Source organism: Ictidomys tridecemlineatus, chromosome 4 (genome assembly GCF_052094955.1).
Source record: "Ictidomys tridecemlineatus isolate mIctTri1 chromosome 4, mIctTri1.hap1, whole genome shotgun sequence".
NCBI classification, from domain to species: domain Eukaryota; kingdom Metazoa; phylum Chordata; class Mammalia; order Rodentia; family Sciuridae; genus Ictidomys; species Ictidomys tridecemlineatus.
Genome location: NC_135480.1, coordinates 204,312,996 through 204,336,762, shown reverse-complemented (window position 1 = coordinate 204,336,762; position 23,767 = coordinate 204,312,996). Strand labels below are relative to the sequence as shown.

Sequence of the window (23,767 nt, the reverse complement as noted above, 5' to 3'; positions counted from 1 at the left end):
GCTAACCTGGTAGAGCCTGGGCTAGGCATATTTTATCACCACTAAAAAAGTTGAAAGCGAGTCTGCCTGTCTCCCAGATTCAGTGGTGTCTCAGGCCCTCCCTTGGCCCTGCCAGCCCATGGCTAGCACCACATCACCCTGTTGGATTTGGTGGCCCACCCCAGGGCCACGCTCGCCCTGGCCACCCCAGGCTCAGACTGCAAGCAGCGCGGCAGCATCCTGGATGTCTGAAAAGTGGACCCGCGGGGGATCTGCCGGTCCCTCCTGCAGCAGGCTGGGGCCTCATGGCCAGGGTCTCAGCTCTGCCGCCTCCAGGGCCTTTGTTGATTTTCCCAGTGTGTCCCGTCCTGGTTTCCGCCCTGCCCACAGGAGGGAATGCTTCAGAGAAACCCTGGTGATGAGCGTGGGTTCTTTTGTTGTAAGTCACTGCTAAGGCGGCGAGCGAGGGTTTATTTTCCTAACGTGCTTGGCATAGCTCAGCGCCCGCACAGCCCTCAGCGTTTGATTTGGGAGGAACCCGAGACCCTGGTTTGTTCTGAGTCACGGGTGAAGCCACAGCCTCCCCGGCCAGCCCGAGGCAGAGACGGGTCTCGGGAAGTCATTGGCAGCAATGAGCGGTACTACTGGTGGCTTGGGCAAACAAAAGATTTTTAAAAACTTTTCAGAATTTCGAGCCTGCTAACTCAGCAGGTTGAAAACCTACCAGATTTCCAGCCCCTTCGTCTCCCTACTAAGCCCAACTTTTCTAGGAGGAACTGTGGCTTCTTTCTTGGCCAGTCCTTCTCTTTGGACCTGGAGAGAGCCCAGAAGCCACAGGAAAACACACTTCCCAGCAGGTAGGAGGCCTCAGGGGGTGCCAGGATGGGCCAGTGTCAGCCACAGCCCACGTGTGCTGCCCCGGGGTCTGGAGTCCTGGCACCCCCAGCCCTGGATGCCCGCTTTCACAGGGTCCAGTGGTGCATGCTGTGCTCACCAGGAGAAAGGTCCCCCGCCTTCGGATCCCTCGGGTCTTGGGAATCCCTGACAGATGGCAGTGGGAAGAGGCACATGACCAGGGATGAACAGACCTGGACTCACCGCTGCCGCCTCACAGTCCCAGGGCAGATCTGGGTGTGGCTCCTGAGGCAGAGGCCAGCTGGTGAGCAACTCCTTGAGCCTGGCCCAGGCTGTCCCAACTGGACCCACAGGGACCCAGCATGTCCTCTACCCCTCAAGACACCCCCAGTGTGCAGGAAGCCCCTCCTCAGGAGGCCTCATAGGCTCCTGGGGAAGGTGGTCAGGCCCCAGGGGGCTGCTGGGGACTCCCAGCGGCTCAGTGGTCCCCTCCAGGTGCTCACATCCCCAGACGACAGCAGCCGTCTGGGATTCCCCGGAGAATCCCCCTGGGAGACCCTGGGGGGCCCCACGTGGGAAAGGCCCGGCCTCCTGCCCAGACCCTGCCGCCTCCCTCCTCTCCTTCCTTCCTCTCCCACCAATGTCCTGGGGCTGCCATGGCTTCCACACCTTCCTCTCAGGGGTCTAAACCCCAACCCCTAGAAGGTAGAGGGAACAGCCAGGCCTGTGCCTGGGGAGGGGGTAAGATGCCCTGTGGGCAGCCAGCGGCCCCTCCTCACCAGGCCGGCAGGGGCAGGGTGCCCTTGGAAGGTGCTCCTGTGGAAGGCAGCAAGATGCTGTCCTAAGGACACACGTGCTCCCAGATGGGGTTTCAGACTAGGCTGCCGTCACCTCCACTGTCCCTGTCCCCCTCTTGTGGGAGAACCAGCCTCCCCACCAGCCTGGGCATCCCCGGAACCAAGAGGCTGGTGAAGGAACTGGATGCCAGAGGTGGGCGGGAAGGTAGGGGACCCAAGCCCAGTCACCCGCAGACCCTGTGGGGGACTAGAACAAAGCCAGGTGGCCCAGAGCCCCCAGCAGGCCAGCCCACCCCCAGAGCTAGGGCAGGGCAGGATGGGTGAGCTTGGCGATCTGTCTTGCCCTCTGCCTTGCCTCCAGGAAACTGTCCCGCTGGGACCTCTGCTGCTTTATCCTCATCTCCTGCTCTCCCCGCCCCCACCGCTTCTTACCAAGGACTGGGACTCTGTGATCCTGTGTGACTTTTTGAAAAAAGCCACTTGGGTGGATTGTTTGTTTTTAAAGCCCCTTCCTGATGGCCTTTAACCTCTGCAGGGGAAGAGAGGCCTGGCTGGCTCTTTAGGGCTGAGCCCTTCCACCCAGGACGCGATCCTGGGCACACTGCAGGGTGGGGGCACACAGGCGTCAACACCAAGAACCCTCTGCGGCAGTAGTTGGCGGGCATGGGGGACAGTGGAAACCCAGCTGCCCAACCCCGACGCTCTGCCCCTCCAAGGCCTCGTCTTGCAGCTGTAACATGGCACCGACGGAATCGCACCCACTTCCCAGGCGGCACCGGGCTGCCTCCAGGGCCGGGCGCCAGGGCAGCCCCTTCCCCGAAGTCGCACACCCACGACTTTAGGCGGCTCCGGCCAAAGGTCCCTTGCCCTAGTCCAGAGTTCCAGTCCGCGGCAGCCCGCCCCGGCTGCGGCGTGTCCCGCGCCCCAGGGTCGCAGCGCCGCCTCCCTCCAGCGCCGCACTCCGCCCGGGCCGGTCCCGCGGTCCCCACGCCCTCGGCGGCCCCGGCCCGCGCCACTCACCGTCCTGCGGCGCCGCCTCGCTGCCGCTGCTGCCCCCGGACGGCTCCCGCGCCGCGCCCTCCCGCGCCTCGGCCCTGGCCGCGGGCCTCGCCGCCAGCCGCCCGGCCGCCACCTCCTCCAGGTCCAGGAGGTGGCTCACCGTGAAGTTCTTGCGCGCCTGGGCGCAGTCGCCGGGCCCCAGCGCGGGCGGCGGCGGCCCCGGGCCCAGCGCCGGCTTGTCCAGCGCGAAGGCGGCGGCGGCCGCGCTGTCCATGCCGCGGGCGGCCCGGGGCGCGGGGCCCCGGCGGAGACGGGCGCGGGTGGAGCGGCGCCCGGTCCGCCCGCTCTGCCGTCCCGCCGCCGCCTCCCCCGGCCGCGCTGACGTACGTCGGGGCACGGACCGTCCGCCCTCCCCTCGCCGCCGGCCGCTCGCGCCCAAGTCGCCGGACGGGCTGCGCCGGCCACACGCCCCTCTTGAGGCAGACCTCGCCCCTTCCTCCCTCCCCTCGCCCCACCCGGCCGCCGGGAGGGTCCGTCGCTGAGCCGCTGGAGGCGGGGCCCGGAGCCCCGAGCGCCGCCCCCACCCCACCCCCCACCACGTCTGGGGAGCCGCGAGCTCCGGCGCGGGGTCGCTTCTTTGAACCCCGCACGAGGGGCCCGGGGAGTCAGAGTCGACAGACTGGCACCCCCCTTCCAAGCTCCTCCGCAGGTGCAGGGGGCGACTCTGAGACGGGTGACAGGGAAGATGTCCCAATTCCCAGCTCCACCTCACTGCCCCCAGCGCTGCCCCGCCCGACGGAAAGAATCCGAGGTCCACTTGGACCACCTTGTTCGCTCCGCCCAGCCCCGAGATTCCCTCCCCCAGAAAGCTGGGATGTTGGCTGTGCTCACTGCTCCTGTTTCCCACCGGATGATACCCCAAGGAAAGCCGAGCGAGGAGCAAAGCGGTTCCCTTCAGAATTCCTAGTGTACACACAGAGGATGGGCAGCCAGAGAGCCAGACTGACAGATGGGTGACAGGGAGAGAGGGCCCGGCTTGGGACTCAGCTCTTGTTTTTGTTTTCTAAGGAGAGCCCAGAAAAGGCCCGCGGAGGGAGCGGAGGGAGACTCTGAGCTCTCTGGCTGACACTGGTCCTACCCCAGGACTGCTGCTCACTGTCCTGTCCCTCAGTCCTTATCCCCAGAAAAAAATAACCCTCCAAGAGCCTTTCGGAATGTCCTCTCTGGGCTCCTGCAGAAAACAGGCCCTGCACCCACATCCCCAGACCCGCCGGCAGCCTGGTTCCGTAGCATATGAATCACCCTCAGGATGAGGCTGAGTGGCCCCCGAAGGACTTCCGTCCTCCCGCCAGCCATGGAGGTGCAGGCCAGGGTAGGCTGTGGGTCTGGAGATGGTGGGGCACTTTGTCCTTGGAAATCTGCTCCAAGCAGTGCCCAGTGAGAAGCTGGCAAGGAGGTGGCCACCTGCCTTCTCCCAGGGCACTGGCAGGGGCCAGCCTGCGCCAGGGGTTCCCAGCACTACCCAGTGTGTGTGGCTGGACGGCTTTCGGAGAGACTGAGTCCCGTGGAGCCCTGAAGAATGTTTGGAGGGGAGGCCTGGCTGGAGCACCCAGAAAGCCCACAGAATGGGGGTCTCATCCCAGGACAGTGCAGGGCCCCCAAGTGGGGCTTCCCCAGGGTCAGAACAGTTTTGTGTCAGAGACCAGATTCTGGCCCAGTGTACTAGGCATGGTGTACTGCTGTGTGCCTTTAAATGGGACACCAGCCCTCTCTGAGCCCAGCTCCTGCCCTGCAGATCACATTAAAAACCTATGGGCACAGCTGGGCGCCATGGCACACACCTGTAATCCCAGCAGTTCGGGAGGCTGAGGCAGGAGGATGTGAGTTCAAAACCAGCCTCAGCAAAAGCAAAGTGCTAAGCAACTCAGTGAGACCCTGTCTCTAAATAAAATACAAATTAGGGCTGGGATGTGGCTCAGTGGTCGAGTGACCCTGGGCTCAATCCCTGGTACCCGAAAAAGCAAAACAAAACAAAGAAAACCTTTGGGCATTGTGGGGATGCCGCTGCAGGTGGAATTCTGGGCTCATGGCCTAGAACATGGGGGAGCAGCCTGCGTCAGCCAGGGGTGCCGGAAGGGCCTGAGACACCATCTTGGTCCCATTTCCTTCAGTGACAGATGGGAAACTGAGGCAGCAAAGGCAAAGGCTGCTTCTAGAGCAGGAAGAAGCACCTTCCCTGAGTCGGCTCCATCGTGGGTGAAGTCGGGGTGCAAAAGGAGCCAGGCCAATGGTGCTGAGGCTGAGCCGTCACTACCTTGGAGGGCAGGGTGGTACAGGATGACAGGGTAGTCACAAAGCTCAGCCCTTGAGCAAGAGTTTCAGCCCCTGATTCAGCCTGGAAGTATATCTAAGGCAATGTCATTTAAACAGGGAGGTGAGGACTCAGGGACACAGGGCCTAAGGGATAGGCCTAAAAAATAACTAATTTCTGTAGTGGTTTGGGTGAGCTAAGATGCTCACCCAGAGCCAGGGATGGAGGCCAACGGGAGCCCAGTTTGGTTACTGATCCTGGCACCGCTCTGGGCAGCAGGGATGGGGAAATAGAAGGGGGGCCAAGAGGGATCCTGCTCTGGTTAGCTGCTGCTCCCAGGAGGCTGGGTCCTGGGTCTCATGTTGAAAGAAAATGCTGACTTGCCTTCATCTCAAAAGCTTATGTGTTAAAAAAAAAAAATGTTATTACAGAAGTAATATCGCTGAAATGTTAAAAAGCATAAGTAAACTTAGGAAAACAAAAATACTAGTATCTCACTCCCAAAGATTCTTAACACACAGCAGACATTCAAGACATTTTAAAAAGTTGGTGTGCTGCGCGGGTGGTGCACACCTGTAATCCCAGTAGCTCCGGAGGCTGAGACAGGAGGATCAGGAGTTCAAAGCCAGCCTCAGCAATGGTGAGGCGCTAAGCAACTCAGGGAGACCCTGTCTCTAAATAAAATACAAAATAGGGCTGAGGATGTGGCTCAGTGGTCGAGTGCCCCTGAGTTCAATCCCCGGTACCAGGAAAAAAAAAAAAGTTGGTATAATGAAAGAAATTAGAAATAATCATCCTATTTATTCAATATTGAATTGGAGGCCTAGAAAAAGCAATCAGACAAGAAAAAGGAATGACCTAAAATAATTTTTATTTAATCTCTCTCTAATTAGAGAGATGGAGAAACACAGTATATGTCATAAAAGTAGAAGTACATCATACCAACCATTTTGTAACCTGCTTTCTGTATCTTTAAATAATCTTGTTCACCATTATTTTTAGTGAAAGCCTAGGAATACATTATTCCCTATTGTTATGCATCAACAGTTGTTTTCTTAAGAATAAATACCTAGAAATAGACTATGTGGGTGTGATAGACAAGGGATGACCTTCCAAAGATGTTGGCATCAGAATCTCTAGACCCTGGAAGTGGGTCAAAGCAGATGAATTAAGGTTGCGATTAGTTGACCCTGAAATAAGGAGGTTATTCTGGATTATCTGGCTGGACCCAATGCCTTTTTTTTTGCACCAGAGATTGAACCCAGGGTGCTTTACCACTGAGCCACATCTCTAGCTCTTCTTATGTTTTATTTAGAGCCAGTTCTCACTGAGTTGTTAGGGCCTCACTAAGTTCCTGAGGCTGGCTTCGAACTCACCATCCTCCTGCCACAGCTTCCTGAGGTTCTGCAATTACAGATGTGCACCACCTCGCCTGGCCCAATGTTATCTTAAAAGCCAACGATCAAGGCAGGCATCCCCTAGGAACTGGGGAAGCAGGGAAAAGCATCCTCCTCTGCCTTCTCCAGAAGGCCCTACCCAGAGCCTCCTCTGGCACCCCGATTTCACCCCGACCTCTCGCGTCCAGAACTGTAAGGTAATGAACGTGCATTGTCGGAAGGCAGAGGCGTGCAGCCCAGCACTCGCCTACCATGCACGAGGCCCGAGGTTTGTGTGACAAGATGTTACAGCAACAAGTAGAAAATCCGCACACCGCGTCAAAGAGTGCGCAAGAAAGTTTAAGACTTTGGGCTCTTTTTCCATATTGCCTCCAAAAAGGTTGCACCCGTGTCCGTTCCTGGGGGCTTCTCAGGTTCCTTGCTGGCATGAGCTGCTGTGATCATCCCCCTTGAATTTCCCGGGGCATTTCTGTGCTCCAATCTGCGTATCCTGGATCATTGCTGAAGGCGTCTTCGGCACGGAATGGCCACTTGCTTTTCTGATTGGTGAAGTGTCCGTTCACAGGCTAACCTGGGACAGTTCTGTTTCTGTCCTGCACTGAGCTCCATCAGCGTCTTCTGTAGCCCTCACACCTCCGAGTGGTCATCTGTCAGTCACTCAAGGCCCGGGCCCCCGTCACAGACAGACAGATGGAGACCAGGACAAGATGGATTCCCACAGCCCGGGCTCACCTGACCCCACTCGAGGGGCTGTCTGGAGGAGGCCGTGGGGCGGGGGCGGCACACAAAGGTCCTGGTGAGACGGTGGTCACTGCTGCGCGTCTGGGGGATCATAAACACCACAGGCAGATGTAACTCAGACGTGACCAGGCGTGACCGTGACAGATCCCAGCGTTCTGTAAATATTGTGTCAGGCTGGGATCACAGCGGGCTCCCTGGTCACCCCAGGCCCCGGCCAGCCCTGTGGGGAGCAGAGCAGAGCCCGCCCGATGGGCAGGATCTCTGGCCCTGTCGGCTCTCTGCCTGGATCTTTCCTCGTCTCCCCACGAGGAGGGACCACCGCAGGACTCTACCGTCAGCCCTCCAGATCCACGGGCTCCGCGTCCCTGGATCTACCTGGGATGGACAATATTTAAAGGAAGAGTGGGCTGGCGGTGCAGAGATGACGGAGCTCGGGGACAGGGCTTTCAGGAAGGCTTGGATTCAACCCCCAGTGCTGGGGAAAAAAATTGTATCTGCACCAAACAGGGTCAGAGTTTTCTTGTCACTTTTCCCTAAGCAGCTATTTGCCTAGCACTCACACTTACCCATTGTCTCACAGCCTCCCCAACTCTCACACAAGGAAGGGAAACTGAGGCTCAGACAGGTTACGCTTTGGGTTCCCGTAACTTCTGTCAGGCTCCTAACCATCACATCAAGTTGTTAGGACTAGGAAGTCTCCTCTTGAAGAATTATCCTTTAAAAATAAGATCCAAATAACAGGACACATTGCATTTCCCTTTTTGCCTTGGCTACCAGGAAACCCAAAGCCAATGTGAGGACATGGTCACAGAAACTCTGTTCAGATGGCAGGTCGATGCACTAGCTTCCCTTTCTCCTTCTCCCGTATGGATCTTTGTTTTCCTGTTTTTTTGTTTTAAATCTTTTGTACGATGACATTAACCTCTCTGAGTTTCAATTTTCTCCTCTGTAAGTTGGAGGAAATAAATAGCACCTGCCTCTCGGGGGCATTGAGAGAATCAAGCAAAATGGTCCAAGCAAATAAAAATCCCAACACAAGACCAGTTGTGGGTCACTCCAGCTGTGAGGAGAGGCTTTGACCAAGCCAAGGCCCCAGAGACACCTTCCCCAGGGCTAGGCCTGTTGGAGGGCAGCTGACCCATGGACTTCCTGTGTGACTCTGGGCTACTCACGTCCCTCTGTGTGTCCCTGGAGCCTCACAGAGGAGAAGCAGGCACATAGTGAGCGCCATTCATGGTTCTTCTGTGAGCCAGTGGCCGGCAGGATGGCTAGTGGTCAGAATCCCCATTGCCCAAGTGGCAGGAAACGTCTGGCCCGCTTGGTGGGCCATGCCCTCCGCAGGGTAGCACAGAGGTAAGTCTGGGCTTCTGAGACCCCAGCCAGCTGGGACAGTCTTGCCTCTGGGTCTGGGGTCAAAGGACAAGCTGCCATTGAGTGCCTCCTTGGTGCAGGGGTCGGGGTGTGGGGGGGTGAAGCTTGGCACCCAGGAGAGTCCCTGCAGGCTTCCCAGGGAGACAGGCCGGTGGGAGACGACCCCGGGTGAGCCACCCACGGTGATTTATTGAGCACATACTGCCCACTGGGGCCTCCCTGGTGGGTCCGGCCTCGAAGCCAGGCAGGGGAATTGAACTCAGTGGACCCAGCCACTGTCCCTGCAAAGTGGCCTTCTGAATGGCAGCCTGTGGGTTCGCAGGACAGACACCACTTCCAGGACCCCCCTTGGTGGAGAACCCCTCTATCCCAGGTGGCTCTGAGGAGAGAGGACCCCCACGTGGTACCCCCCACCCTGGCACTGGGGGGTCTCTCCTGGCAAACTGCCGGGACCCCTCCTGCCCTTGCTCCCTAGGAAGGGAGCCTGAGGCAGGGGCACGGGCGAGGCCCGGGGGACCCAGGCCAGCCCAAAGCCCTCCGGAGCCCTGAGGCCGCCGGTCCCTCCCTGGACCAGCCACATCCTGGTGCGATCACTCCGATCACTCCGTGGTGAGGCCGAGGCTGCACACGGGTGGGGGGTGAGTGTGCCTGGCGGGGGCCGGGGCGGAGGAGGGCTGGGGCTGGGGGAGGCAGGCAGCAGCTCACCTGCTTAATTGGGGATCTAATGGCTCTTATTATTTACAACTTGCTCTTGAACCCTGGCCAGCAGGGCGTGTTCCCAGCCGCCCCACCCAGGCAGCCGCTAAACAATTAAACCAGGGGTCTGATGGGTGGCGAAACTCCCCCTGGGCTCCCACTTCCTTCGTTCGTTGATTGCTGATATTTTTGGGGTGAAATACGACCATTTTTATGATCAAAGAGATCAGAGTTCCAAATGGGAAAAGAAACGGAAAAAGGCAGGGGAGGGGCTCTTCCAGCTCTCCTTTCCCTGACTTAGCTGAAGTTTCTCTAGACACGTGAAGATTTACACACCCTTCTGCAGGGAGCCTTAAATTAGCCGGGTCCCTCCCCCGGTCCCCGGGCAGCCGCCTGGCCAGTAAGTCATTGAGAAATGAGCAGGCCTCCCGTAATCGCTCTGGGCCTCTGCGAAGGAGGATGCCTGATGACTCTTTTTGAAGTCGAGGTCAAGGTTTTTTAAATAAAACAATCTGTATTAATGCAATTTCCTTTTCAGCAGAGCAGCGGACCCCCCTCCCCTTTTCTCTTTTTTGGAAGAGGGAGGCAGCATGGGCCAGGGCTTCATTTTTCTCCCACCAGATGAGAGAACCCTGTGTACCATCACCTGCTCAGGCCCCACCGGGACGCAGTCCTGCGGGATCAGCCGCCCCTGGCAGGGCCCTGGGCCAGGCCAGCTCCGCCCCTGTGCCCCTGGATCACCTGCCTGGCAGGCACCTCCTCAGGCTCCCACCCACCCCACCACCCCACTCGGGCTCCCCAGGTTCCTGAAGGGCTCCCTCCTCGCCCCAGGAGGCAGACTGGCCCAGTGGCTCTGCCCATGACTGTGCCCACACAGATCTGAGTTCCAGTCCCTGCCTGGGCACCTGTGGGCCAGCTGCGCAGACTCCCCAGCCTCCCGTCTGCATCGGCCCAGCAGGTAGGGACGAGGCCATACAGGCTGCAGCAGGGCCCTCACCTCGTCTGCCTGCCCTGGCTGCAGGGCCGCGGTCACCACCGCTGTCGCTCCTTGGACCAGAGCAGACGGGAGGCAGGGCCTGCCCTGGGTCTCCCTCTTCTCCTGGGGCTCCCACTCGGGCCACGTCTAAATCCAGGGCTTAGTGACTCTGTCCACACGTCTTCACGGAGTGCCTTCCTGGCCCGTGTGGGCCGGGCCACGGGGGAGACGCAGTGGGCAGGCTGGTGGACCAGTCGCTGGGCCACACGTGACGGAGAATTAGGGAGCGAGAAGATGGGGGCCACGAGGAGGTGGGGGGTGTCAGAGAGGGGCCCTGGGCAGGGCACAGGAGGACGCCCAGAGCGCCCAGCCTTCCCTGCCCAGGGCGAGGGTCCTGGTTCGCTGTCGGGTGGGTGGTCTTCTCCCTGTGCTCGGGGTCTCACTGAGTTGCTTAGGCCTTGCTAAGTTCCTGAGGCTGGCCTTGAACTCAGTCCTCCTGGGTCAGCCCCCCTCTCTCCCACCACTGGGATTATAAGGTCGCCATGGTGCCCTGCTCAAGTGGCATTTTGAAACTGTTCTGTGTGCACCAAGGTCATGGGATATCCATTCCATAAAAATGTACCAAGGTCCTCCCCCTGCCTGCCTAGGGCTGGGCCAGGGCCACATAGGGGACCCAGTGGGGCTGGCCAGGCTGCACTTCAGCCCTCATAGCAGGGCGGAGTTGGGGCAGGGCCCCCAGGTGGCTCCTGACAAGCGCCCACCTTGAAGCAGTGGCCCGGGCTGGGACTGGGCTGCGGGGAGCAGGAGAGGCACCCCGGGGGGCTGCCACCCACCCTCAAGTCCACCTCTCTCCCTGCAGCCTGGCTGGTGGGAGCTGCTTTGGGCATGTGGGTCCAGGACCGGGAGGGGACCTGTCACCCTGGAGACCAGGGACAGGGTCATGTGTGGGAAGCTGGCTGAGAGAGAGGCCTGGCCACTGTCTGAGGGCTCAATCTTGAGGGCTGGAGGCCCACCGAGAGCCAGCACCCCGAGCCATCACCTCTGGGGGTCTCTGCTACCACAACTCCTGCCACAGGAGGGCCCACCTCCTCCTCGGCTGCCCGCCCAGAGAGGCCAGCACCTCGTGGCCCACCGCCCACACCGCCCTCCCTGGAGCGTGAAAGAGGTCGCTCCGGTCAAAGTGGCCCATGCACATGTCTAGACACTGTCAAGCCAGGCACAGGTTCAAGTCCCAGCCCTGCCACTCCTGTGCCCTGTCCTCTTGGGCAAGTCCCCTCCCCTCAGCTATACCCGGGGAGAATGGCAGGATCTGCCCCCGGGGAGTGTCGGGGGGCTCCACCTGAGTGCCAAGCAGGACGGGAGCTCGTAAAGGCTGATGCCTGGGCCTTCCTCTCCCCACCTCTGCACTGGGCCCGACCCCACAGCGCCTGCCTGGCTGCCCTCCTCCTCCTCCTGGCCGCGTCTCCATCCATCTCTGCCTTCCTGCACTGTCTTGGTCGCAGTCTCACTTTTTGGTTTTGGTCTCTGTCTCCCCTCCTCAATCTGCCAGGAATCCTGTCCCCGAGGAAGTGGCTCTCCGAGGCTCTGCTCGGTTCCCCTTTACAGCAGTGAGATGGGAAGGAGGAGAGAGGAGGAAAAAAATCAAAGCCCACATATTGGTTCCAGATGTGGCCCCCTCTCAGCCTCTCCAGAAATTTAATTAAGTTCCCCCAGACAGCCAGGGGGGTTCTTAATGATCAGATTTCCCCAGCTCCCCTCCTCAGGCCGCCGCCTTCGGGCCCACTCTGTCTCCCTGACGGATGGCCGACGGGTCCTTCCTGCCCGGCTGTCGGCATTGCCAAACAGGCCGGCGCGGGTGGAGGGGGCTTCCCGGGGAGCACAAAGGACCCTGGCCCCCGCCTCTGCCCTCCCCATTCCCCAAGGGCCCACGTCCTCCTGACCACTCTTGGCAGGGCCTGCTGGGCGGGGCTGCAGGGCTGGAGGTGCAGAGCCGTCCCCTCCCCGACTGTCTCTGGAGCGGCCGGCCAGGACTGAGCCAGCTGGGTGCCCCAGGGGTCTCTGGGAAGGGGGAGTCTCTGGAATCAGGATACCAGGTCTACCCCCCCAGCAGAGGTAGGGCAAGCTGGGTCCCTGGCACCCTTCCCAACCCCCTGGGGCAGGATGTCCAAAGCTCTGAGAAGGGCAAGGCCCTGGCCGGGTCACACCATCTGCTTGCCGGGACCCAGAGAGGAAGAGGCAGGCTGACCAGCGAAAAAGAGGCCAGGATCTCCCGGGACGGTCAAGGACATGTCCTTGGGCTCTTCCCCGTGTGGGACTGGGGTCATGGGCAGAGTCCCTGCCTGCGTGGCTCCCAAGAGGACGCCTGACTTCTGCAGTGGGGGGAATCTAGGCAAGGCCCCCCCCCAGGGCGGCTGCATGAGGGCCAGGCCCGAGCCCAGGCCCCAGAACCTGTGGTGTCCAGCATGAGGGCCAGGGGCTCCGAGCACCTCTCGGGTCCCTGAGGACTCTCCTCACCTGGGAGAGCTGGGGACCAGGAGGGCCTGCCGTCTGACTCGGTGGCAGAGAACGGGCCCATGGCAGTGCTCGGAGGCTCTGAGCTGGGCTCCACCAGGCCTGGCCTGGCCCATACGTGGTCTCAGAGTCCCTGGTTCTGACCGAGCACAGGACCCACCAGCAGTGTCTGGGTCAGTCAGCGGCTGGGTCCCTTGGAGCAGGGGCTCTGGCCAGCAGGAGAGGTGGGGGGGGTCAGGGCAGCCACTGGGAGCACGGAGTCCTGGGGGCTTTCTCAGCAGGAAATGCTCCTGGGTCTCTGAGGCAGCCAGCAGAATGCGGGAACGGAAGGTCCTCCCAGTGGCCGGCACCCAGCTCCAGCGCCAGAGCCCAGGCCCGTGTCCCCCCCGTAGCCCATGGAGGAGGCTCATGAGTTGGGCCTTGTCCCTCCAGCACGGGGGCTGTGGCCAAATAGGGCCAAGCCAACTGGACCTTCCCAGTGACACTCTGGGTCATGAGGGTCAGGGGTCAGGATGGGGTCAGGGTGTGAGGGAGGAGGAAGGGAAAGGAAGGGGGGCTGGGGCCAGAGGGAGGGCGGTGGCTGAGACCACACTTCAGATAGATGCCCAGCCCGTCCACTCTGTGCCTCGATGTCCCCAGCCCTCCGAGGGGCTGGCCACCACACAAGAGAGAGGCCTGGGGTGGTGACTAGGTTTCCCCAGTACCCACTTGGTGGACAGGCTCGAAAGAAAGAAGGAACAGAAAGAAAAGGGGGCCTCTTCCTTTTCTCCCCTCCCGCCACCTGCAGGGTCTGCCAAAGGGCAGGCCTGGCTGCTGACCACCCCTCCTGGAGGGAGTGGCCCGGGGGATGCATGGATGGGACAGGGACACTGGGTGCCTAGAGCGACCTGTCCCGACTGGGTGTGTGTGAGTGACCAGTCCAGCCATGTCTGGGATGGTGAGTGGGCTTTGGGTGTGCTTGTGAGTGTGTAAGAGACTGGCAACCTGTGGGCGTGTCGGCGTGAACCTGTGTGTGCCTGTGTGTGTGTGTGCACGCAAACGCTTTTGAGAGCAAGTGTGAGAGGAAATGAGAACCAAGAGCCAGGCACCGAGCGAGGCCGCCCACCCCTCTCCTTGGCCCTCCTGGGCCTGCACACCAGGTCCCTTACCTCCAGGGTGTCTTGAGAGTCAAAGACCTGATGGGTGTTGAGCTTCTAACCTAACTCAGGGGACATGGGCGGCCCCAGGCTAAGGCTGCCCTTGTCGTCGGTGACCATTCCTCTCCCCACCACTGGGGGCAGAGGCGGGCTGCTCCAAGCCAGGCTGGCAGGGCCCAGGGCAGGGCCGCCACAGAGGGAGACACACCTGGACACACCTGGGCCCCCCCAGGAGTTCACGATCAACCCGAGTGGAGGAGGTCAGGGCCGATTCTCAGCCTCGGTGAAGTAGGGTTTTGAGTCCCAGGTAAGACCCACTCGTTTGAAAAAAGGTAGAAAATATGTACAAGATCAAGGGAGAGCAAAGCTCTGGGTTCCAGAAATACCAAGCTGGAGCTCAACCTCAGGAAACATCCCTGTCCAAGCACTGCCTCCTCCATGGGATCTTATAGAATCTCCCACTCGGTCACCTGCTTTGTCGAGTGCCTGGGGACAGGTCTCAGGGGTAGGAAGTCCCGTCTATGGCCTATTAAGGTTGTTGTTGGGCTGCCAGAGAGGCTCACCGCCTCTCGTGTTTGTTGACAGTTTTTCATCCTGTGACTCACCTGTCATCCTGTGACTCACACACGTCTTTTGCCCATGTTTCTAATGTGGTTTTTTTTTTTTTTCCTTCTTATTGATTTTTGACAATTCTTTGTATATTAAGGTTACTCCACCTGTTGGTTGGATAATCAGAGTGATTCCTGGGGAGTAGGAGGCAGGCCCACCCCCCCACCAGGTGGGAGCTCAGGACCCCCTTCCAGCTGAGGTACCCTGGAGCTGGGTGGCAGGAAGAGGCTGGTTTGGCCGGGCAGTGAGGGATTCTGGCGAGGACAGGAGAGGGAAGGGCTGCAGCTGAATCCAGCCCTGAGCGACACAGCCTTAATGGGAGGCAGATGGAGGAAACAAGGTTGCCCTTGCTGACAGGCGGGAGGTCAAGGGGCACAGAGTTTCGAAGGATAGGAGCCTGGATGACGGGCAGGCAGCGGGGCCTGGCTCCAGTGTGGTACCCAAGGCTGCGAGAGGACAGAGGTCAGCTCCTCCCTCCTGCACGGCCAGATCTTCTGCAGCCCAGAGTCAGAGGAGCTCCGGGGACAACTTGAGCCCCAGAGGTCCGACTGCAGCCTGGGTTGCAGACTAGGCTGGAGTTGCTGCCCAGCTGTGCAATGTCAGGCAAGCACCTGACTTCTCTGAGCCTGTGTCCTCATTGGTGAAATGGATGCAGCATGGCCTAGGACTTCAGGAGTCCTAGCGCACAGCTGTGTGTTACGTGCACAGCACAGTCCCCGGCACGTAGAAAGGGCCCCCATAAGTAGAAGCCAGCTCTGTGATGGCTACTCCGGTTGTCATCCCTCAGCCCCTCTCTACAAATGTGCTGTCCTGGTGGGAACGTCGATGGTGGGGGAAGCTGTGTGGGCCCAGGGAGTACATGGGGAATCTCTGTTCCTTCTTCTTAGTTTTTCTGTGACCCCTGTTGACAGAGCCCCTCAGGACATCAAGGAGCTCTTCGTCGGTTCCAGGATGAAGAGTTGAAGGGCGTTAAATTATAGGGAGGAAACTGAGGCCCAGAGACCAGAGGGCCACGCCTGGATCACCGTGGAGTGGGTGTAACTGTGCAGAGCACTGTCCTCTAAAAATTCACGTTCAAGCCCTAGCTGTGTACCTGGAAAGTGACCTTATTTAGAAAAAGAGGTTTTTTCAGATGTAATCAAGTTAAGGTGAGGTCTTGCAGGATTAGAGAGGGCTCCAAGACCAGTGATGGGTGTCATTTTGAAAGGAGAAGCAATTGGAATGGAGGCACAGAGACGTGGGCCACATGGACTGCTGCCACCAGCCACCGGTGGCCAGAGGCTGGCAGACGGGGCCTTCTCTGGAGGAAACGTGACCCTGCCCACACCTTGAGGTTGAATGTCTGGGCCCAGAACTGTGAGAGGACACATTTCTGTTGTCCGAGGCCAGCGAGCTTGTCATGGCTCTGCCTTTGGATCTGTGGGTTCTGTGCCCATGGTTTTGACCAAGCGCAGAATGAGGATGTTTAGAGGGGGCTGGGCTGGGGCTCAGGGGGAGAGCGCTCGCCTAGCACGCATCAGGCACTGGGTCTGATCCTCAGCACCACGGAAAAATGAATAAATAAAAGTATTGTGACCATCTACACCAATATATATGTGGTTGAAGATGGACACAATATTTGCATATGTGTGTATATATATACATACATATAAAGAAAATGTTTACAGGAAAAAACTGCATCCGTGAGCCAGGTGCAGAGGGTGCACCTGCAGGCTCAGCTACTCCGGAGGCCCAGGCAGGAAGAATGCTTGAGCCCCAGAGTCAAAGCCAGTACTGGCAGCATAGTGAGGTTGCACCTCAAAAACTAAAAATTGAGCTGGGTGTGGTGAGGCACACCTGTAATACCAGCGGCTCTCAAGAGGCTGAGACAGGAGGATCTCAAGTTCCAAGCCAGCCTCAGCAAAAGCAAGGTGCTAAGCAACTCAGTGAGGCCCTGTTCTAAAGGAAATACAAAATAGGGCTGGGGGGCTGGGGATGTGGCTCAAGCGGTAGCGCGCTCGCCTGGCATGTGTGTGGCCTGGGTTCGATCCTCAGCACCACATACAAACAAAGATGTTGTGTCCGCCAAAAACTAAAAAATAAATATTAAAAAAAAAAAATAGGGCTGGGGATGTGACTCAGTGGTTGAATGCCCCTGAGTTCAATCCCTGGTACCCAAAACCAAAACAAAACAAACAAAAAATCCCCTGAAAAATCAAACAAGCAATTGTGTCTGTACCAAACACAAACAGACTTTTTTCTTGATATTATCCCCAAACAATACACTAGGACACTGGCATGAAGCTTACAGTGCTTTGCACACGCCACCCAGCTAGGTTAGAATGGGGGGGGGACCAGAGGTCATGTGCAAACACTACTATGCCTTTCTACTTAAGGCCCTTAAGCATCTGCTGGGTTTGGTGTCCTTGAGGGTCCTGGAAACAAGCCCCTGAGAAATCCGAGGGATGCGATCCATACTTTACTGCAGCAACCCAGGAGACTAGGGTGAGGCAGGGCTGTGCCAGGTTGTCCCCCCAGCTCTGCCCCATCCACCGAGGGGCTTCTCCGGCTACCTGTCCTATGTTCTTGGGCAGCCCAGGCCAGGCTCAGTCTCCCCCCTTTGTGGTGGAGCCACAACCCTGGATTAGTGAGAGGGCCTGGCCGGCGGGCGGGCCATTCTGGAACTTGGCATTCAGGGGAGGTGGGAGGAAGGAGCACTTAGAGCATGGCGGGCGTTTATCTCAACCCCCAAGGGGAAAGGGGGGCCACTGGAGCAGATGCACCACCCCATGCTCATTGTGGCCACCTGGGAACTCGACCCTTCTGATTTTTCAAGACAAACTGGAAACTTCCATTTCTGTATGAGCAAAATGTTCCTGTGTCACTCAGGGAGGAGCCATTCCTTCCTGGGGCAAGAAACAAAGGCAGAGGTGCCCTGGGTGCCACTGTGACCCACAGTTGCCTCTGGGTAGCCCAAATGGGCATTGTCTTAAAGGGGCTTGACCGGGCTGCCGCCCACACCCCTCCTTCCTGCCCCTTTAGACGGCCTGATGTGGTTTCCAAAGCTTGTATGGTCTGCATTACGTGGTTAACAATAATAATAGCGAGCAATTACCCAGCTCCTGCTGCATCCTTTTTCCTATCAGATCCCCAACGCTGGTCCTCGACTGGCTGCGGATTTTTTGGCGACGAAGTCTGTTTTGTCCTTGGTGTTGTGGGTCTGAGGCTGCAGCTCAGTGGCAAAGCGCTTGCCTAGCACGCACGAGGCCCTGGATCGACTCTTAGCTCCACATGAAAATAATAAAATAAAACAAAATAAAGGTATTGTGTCCATCTACAACTAAAAAAAAAAGGAGTAAATCGGCTTGTTTTTGAAATGGGCCTTTAAGGCCCCCCCCCCCCCGTGGGCTTCAGCGGGGGGGCTCGGGGCTGCAGAGGCGCAAACGCGGCCGGAGATCAGATGCCGACCCCACCCACTCGACACCTGCGGGGACCTTGGGCAGTGTCCACTACAGACGAGAAGACGAGAGTCCACCCAGGTGGAGGGCGGAAAAGGCAGGCAGCCGGAGCCGCCGCACAGACAGAAGGTCCGGTCCCCTGCGCCTGGGCGCGCAGAGAGCGGTCCTCGTCGCTCCGCTTGGGGTGCCGCCGCTGGCCCGGGGGAGGCGCGACCCGAGGCGGGGCTGGCGCGCGGCGGGCGGAGCTCGGACGGCGCCCAGCGGCCAAGGGCGGGAAGGCAGGCGGGCGGCGCGGGCGGGACCGGCGGGCTCGGCCCGCCCTGGGCGGAGCGCTCCCCCTCCTCCCGCACACTCCCGGTGGGTCCGCGCTTGGTCGCGTCCCCCACGCGCCGCGGTCCCCCGCGTCCGCAGGGGGCGCTGTGGCCGCGCTCGCTTCCCGGAGCGGCGCGGGCCGGAAGTGAGAGAGCTCGGATCACTTCCGGCACGGAGCGGCGACCTGGGCGGTGGACTCGGCCCGGTGCGGAGTCAGGACCGCTTCAGCCCCGCGGGAGCCGCGGCCGCTGTACCACGCCCGGCTGGCGTCTCGGCCTCGCGGAGAGGAGCCGGCCTGCGCGCCCCGCCGCCGCAATGCCGTTCCTGCACGGCTTCCGCAGGATCATCTTCGAGTACCAGCCGCTGGTGGACGCCATCCTGGGCGCCCTGGGGATCCAGGACCCCGAGCGGCAGGAGCCCCTGGACGGGTGAGGCGCTCCGACCCGGTGCTGCGTCCACTAGGTCATCACGAGCCGGGCGGGGCCGGGCGGGGCGGGTGTGTCCTTGGGCAGATGCGGGGCCTCGGGCCGAAGCCTCGGTTGCGAGCTCGGAGCGCGAGCTCCTGCGCGCCGAGCCCTGGCGAGGCGAGAGTGCTCCCCGCTGCCCGGGAGGGCAGACAGACCCCAGGGCGGGTGTCGGCGGGCCTCCGCCCAGCGCCCCACCCGTGCGGGGAAGCAGGGTACAGTCGGTGAGGGCCTCCATCCTGCCCCCAGAGCAGGGCAAAGAGGACCTTGTTGTGGCCGTTTGCTTTTTCTATGGGCGACCGGCCTCTCGATGAGCCGCGGGGAAGGTGTAGGGGCGTGAGTGGGCAGTACACACGGCCTGCTGTGTCGGGCGCTTGGGGTGAGCTAAGGGGCCCCAGCCTTGGTGGTGCTTCGGCTGCAGAGAGGCCGACAGGCATAAGCAATTGCTCGATGTGTAGAGGAAAGGGGTCCGCGTGTGGGCAGGGGCTTGTCTGTTGGAATTTCGAGCAGGCCTTGATCTCAGTCCAGTCAGGACCTTTGGTGGGAGCTGGGACACTCTTAGCTTTGTTCGCTAGGAGATTCTCTAAAATGCAGGTGTTTCCCGAGCTCTGAGGTGGTGCTGGGCAAGGGCAGTTCAGTGAAGCTTGCAGGGCCTGTTGAGGTGCCCCAGCCTTCACCAAGAGCTCTGTCCCTTGTGAGGATCTAGCCAAGGGGTGAGAAAATCCTGCGGAGCAGTGAAGTTGAACCTTGAGCCAGTCGGTTTGAAGGGGTACTGATGGGTGTAACCAGGGAGAGGGCGAGTGGGAATACCGAGAAGGGAGCCCTCACCCGAGGAGGAGGTGGCAGCTTAAAGGAGTTTGGGACATTGTCAAAGCTGTGTGTAAAACGTGGAGCTGTCCCTGGCCTGAACTTTTAGGGAAAGCCAATGTAGCTCTTAATAGTGCTGGCCAGGAAAGGCGGAGGGTTGTGGGCGAGCTGGGGTGGGGTTGGGCTAGAGGGCAGCTGGGTGACAGGGGAAGGGGCCTCTGCTGACCACTCTGGCCAGTCATCGGGGGCATCCTGCAGCTCAGGGAGCAAAGGATGTCTCCAAGTGTGAGGGCTTCCTGAAGAATGCGTGTCAGTGATTCTGGCTTCCAGACTCCAAGGTTCCCTGCAATCCCAACAGCCCAAGTGTGAGGCTGTGTACCCAGACATTGGGGTGGAGTCTGCTGCAAGTTAGAAAGCCCAGCCTCTCTCCTCTTCAAACCTTCCAAGAAGGACTTTCTGCCCCACTGTCAGGGTCCCGTTTGCATGGGTGGTTAAGGCAGGGCATCCCGGTCCCACCATGGTTCCAGGCCTGAGCTGGTCTGCCTCTTGCTGCCCCAGGCCCAGTTATGCTGCCAGCGAGGAGAGCCGAATCCTCGTTCTCACTGAGCTGCTGGAGAAGAAGGCCCCCTCTCCCTTTTACCAGGAAGGCGTAAGCAACGCCCTGCTGAAGATGGCTGAGCTGGGGCTGACTCGGGCAGCTGATGTTCTCCTGAGGAATGGGGCCAATCTCAACTTTGAAGGTCAGCTGGAGCCCGGAGGAGCCAGGGAAGCCCCTGTTGGATAGCCTCCCACTCCCCTGCAGGCTTTCAAAAGCTCCTGCCCCCTCTGCTCCCAGCGAGTGTGCTGCTGCTCTGCCATGATTGATTCAGCAAACCTGCCAGCTCCCGGCCTAATCCCGCTTCCATTAGTGTGGAAATGCGGCTGCTGGCACTGTGCCCAGAGCTAAGGGAAGGTGATTTCCTGCCACTCACTCTGAGCTGCCCTGTGTTTTTGCTTATGCCATGGGCGGGGGGGGGGGGGTATGTGACAGATAAGCCACACTGCATGCTGGGTGTCAGTCTCTGCAAGAAGCAGCTTCTGGCTGATAAGTGCTAGGGAGGGTGGCGATGGGACTGTTCTCCTGGTGTCTGTGGTTTTCCCCTGAGGACAGCTGAGTCAGGAGAGGGCACGACTGCCTGGACAGCAAGTGCAGGTCTGTGCTGACCCAGGATGTAGCCAGGCTTGTCTCCCCTCACCATGGACACAGGCTCAGAGGCTCTGGGGCTCCTGGGATTGCTGAGGAAGGAGGGTCTGGCTTGAAGTCCTTCAGCCGGATCCCAGGAACCTGCTCTGTGGCCCTGCTCTAGCACAGCAGCCAAGAAGCAGCCACTCAGTGACTCCCCCAGCGAGCTAAGAGGAGGGCTGTTTTATGGCCCGTCATGGAGAAGAGGAAACAAGGCCCACACGGGTCAAGTAGTGGCCCCAGATTCCCACCCGCCCCCGGGCCCTCTAGTACCTGGTGAGGACAACGTTGAGAGGGCCCAATCCTGCAGCTACTGGGGCGAATGCTGGTGCTGGGCTCCAAGGCCAGGCCCTGGACCCTGTGAAAACTCGCTGATGCAGGACTGACCTGTGCTGTCTGCCTTCAGACCCTGTCACCTACTACACGGCCTTGCACATCGCCGTTCTCCGAAACCAGCCCGACATGGTGGAGCTGCTTGTGCGCCACGGGGCTGACATCAACCGGAGGGACCGGGTAAGAGCTGGCCCAGCCTCACAGGGGGAATGCACCAGGGTCCCAAAGCAGCCCACAGCCCCCACACCAACCCAGCTGGTGCTGTCTTGGCTCAGATCCACGAGAGCAGCCCCCTGGATCTGGCCAGCGAGGAGCCCGAGCGCCTGCCCTGCCTGCAGCGCCTTCTGGACCTAGGAGCCGATGTCAACGCAGCCGACAAACATGGTAGGTGCCTCAAAGGAAAGTGGGACAGCCTGGGCCCTGGGCACCTTGTGAGGGAAACCAGGTGACCCGTGGGTGTCTGGCATGTTGGCTGGAGGCAGCCTGGCTGCGGCACGGCATGGCTGGTGCAGGGTTGATCTGCTGACACGCCGTAGCTCAGAGTCCAGAGGCTTTGGAGAGGCGGTGCAGTCATTGTCCCCTGCCAGCCCTGAGGCCCTTCTGTAGGAGATGGGAATGGGCATCAGCTTCTGGAGATAGTGGCTTGCTGTGAAGAGAGGCCCAGCTGGCCTCAGCAGCTTGGGGTACAGAAAACCCCTAAATCTACTCCAGATTTGTGTGGGTAGAAAAAGATGGCCAGAATCCTGTCCCCCTCAGCCCTGGTAAGTTTTTAAAGTTCTTTTGATGCTTTTTTGAAGCCTCATGGGTAGAGGTGGAGTGTTGCCACCTCTACCCGTGGGGCTGCCCTGACCTCAGCGCCCTGGCCTCCACTTCCTCCTGTCCCTCTCTAGGGAAGACTGCTCTGCTGCATGCTTTGGCCAGCAGCGACGGGGTGCAGGTCCACAACACCGACAATATCCGGCTCCTGCTGGAAGGAGGTGAGGCTGCCCATGCCCCAGCCCAGCCTCTCACCCACAGTAGCTTCTGCTTCCCCTCCTTCCCTGCCTGGTGAGGGCTGCAGACCTCCTCCCACCTTTTTTTTTTCTGATGGCTCTTCCAGGGGCAGATGTCAAGGCCACCACCAAAGATGGGGACACTGTGTTCACCTACATCATCTTCCTGCTTGGCGAGACCGTGGGTGGGGACAAAGAGGAGGCTCAGATGATCAACCAATTCTGCTTCCAAGTCACACAGCTGCTGCTGGCCCATGGGGCTGACCCCAGCGAGTGCCCTGCCCATGAGTCCCTCACACACATCTGCCTCAAGAGCTTCAAGTTGCACTTCCCCCTCCTGCGCTTCCTGCTCGAATCTGGGGCTGCCTACAACTGCTCCCTCCACGGCGCGTCCTGCTGGTCTGGCTTCCACATCATCTTTGAGAGGCTCTGTTCCCACCCCGGCTGTGCAGAAGACGAGAGCCATGTGGACCTTCTGCGCAAAGCCGAGACTGTCCTGGACCTCATGGTGACCAACTCCCAGAGGCTCCAGCTGCCCCAGAACTTTGATGTCCACCCGGTGGGCAGTCTGGCAGAAAAGATCCAGGCCCTGCACTCCTCACTGAGGCAGCTGGAAAGCTACCCCCCACCCCTCAAGCACCTGTGCCGCGTGTACATCCGGCTCTACCTCCAGCCGTGGCCTGTGGATGTGAAGGTCAAAGCCCTGCCCCTGCCAGACAGGCTGAAGTGGTACCTCCTCAGTGAGCACAGTAGTACAGAAGAGGATGACAGCTGACAGGTGCTGGACTAGGGGACAGGGTTTGGACAACCTTAAACCCCCACCTGCTGGTAGACTTGGCACCTGTGGTGACCCCAGGGGAGGGTCCTTTGATCTGGGAGGTAAGGCTTAACCTTACTAAGCACAAAGCCCATAGCTGTGACCCCTCTAGTGGTGAGGTAACTGCTCTAGTGGGAGAGGTACGTCTGCCCCTTCTTTCTGGCACCTGCCCCCAGCCCAAGTTTCAGTCTACTCTGGGCAGAATAGTTGCGTAGATGGACTGAGTTTCTGCCTCTGCACTGGAGGGGAGCCAGGCAGCACTGTGTCTAGGCAGCCCCTGGAGCTGCCAGCGTCTGCTTTGTCCCTGTGTGGAGGCATAACTAGAACCTTCTAGAGGGAAGCTGTGGCTGCCGCCCAGCTGCGGTCCTACCCATGCCTCTTCACTCCAGATCTGTCTCAAGAAGTGCTTTTGGTGAGCTGGGGGAGAAGGCACCAAGGGCCACCACAGGCTGCCCTTTGAGGCCTACCCCTGCTGACTCTTGTGGCTGACACTTTATGGCTCCCCCCCCACCAGGGGCTGGGTCGCCTGTGGCCCTCCTCACCAGGGTACCAGGGCTGTGCTCTACTGTGCCAAACCCAGGGTCTCAGGGACCATGCCTTCTGCCAAAAGCAATCATGAGTGCAAAGCCAGGGAAAAGCCCCTCCCAAGGGTCTGGTTTTGAGTAGTTTGCTGGGAGCCAACCACCAAAACCAGATGCCACCTGCCCTACCCAGCATCAATCCCTCACAGTCACTTCCAGTCATGTTGTCATTGTATATGCCTTTGGGAATAAGCTGAGACTGATGTGGTATGTTTATATTACAAAATTAAACGGAAACTCCTGGCCTCGCTCGAGGGTCCTGTATAAGATTCTCGCCTTCCTTTCTCGTTCAGGGTCAAGGACCAGCAGCAGCCAGTGAGGAAGGGGTGGGAGGGGAGGAGATAGAGCACCTCTCTGGCCTGGGGAGGGCCTTCAGAGCACAAGGATTTGTCCTTTTATTTTTGCCTGAAAGTGCCTGCCATGA

The 23,767-nt window shown here is 59.5% G+C and overlaps 2 protein-coding genes and 1 long non-coding RNA gene across 4 annotated transcripts in view; 1 reads left to right on the top strand and 2 right to left on the bottom strand.

The window, feature by feature from the left end:
- Positions 1-3,085, bottom strand: part of Prrx2 (paired related homeobox 2) — a 35,183-nt gene extending 32,098 nt beyond the window's left edge. The window contains exon 1 of the mRNA XM_078048411.1: positions 2,652-3,085. Coding sequence (XP_077904537.1) covers positions 2,652-2,904 — 253 coding nt within the window. The 5' untranslated portion in view covers positions 2,905-3,085. The remainder of the gene's footprint in view (positions 1-2,651) is intronic.
- A 13,738-nt stretch (positions 3,086-16,823) lies between these two features.
- On the bottom strand, positions 16,824-18,091 carry LOC144377385 (uncharacterized). Its single transcript, XR_013438360.1, has 2 exons — positions 17,473-18,091; positions 16,824-17,263 (listed from the first exon to the last, which is right to left on the bottom strand). It is a non-coding gene; the product is annotated as an uncharacterized LOC144377385 (long non-coding RNA).
- Positions 18,092-18,285: 194 nt separating this feature from the next.
- Asb6 (ankyrin repeat and SOCS box containing 6) lies at positions 18,286-23,610 on the top strand. 2 transcript variants are annotated; one of them, XM_078048407.1, is made up of 6 exons: positions 18,291-18,555; positions 19,957-20,138; positions 21,027-21,133; positions 21,229-21,337; positions 21,844-21,930; positions 22,053-23,610. In XM_078048407.1, the coding sequence occupies exons 1-6, from the start codon at positions 18,443-18,445 to the stop codon at positions 22,718-22,720; spliced, it is 1,266 nt and encodes a 421-aa protein (XP_077904533.1). In that variant the 5' UTR covers positions 18,291-18,442; the 3' UTR covers positions 22,721-23,610. The 2 variants fall into 2 exon arrangements, with proteins under 2 accessions (XP_077904534.1, XP_077904533.1); XM_078048408.1 differs by lacking the exon at positions 21,229-21,337 and having other exon boundaries at positions 18,286-18,555; positions 22,053-22,165.
- Positions 23,611-23,767: the final 157 nt, after the last annotated feature.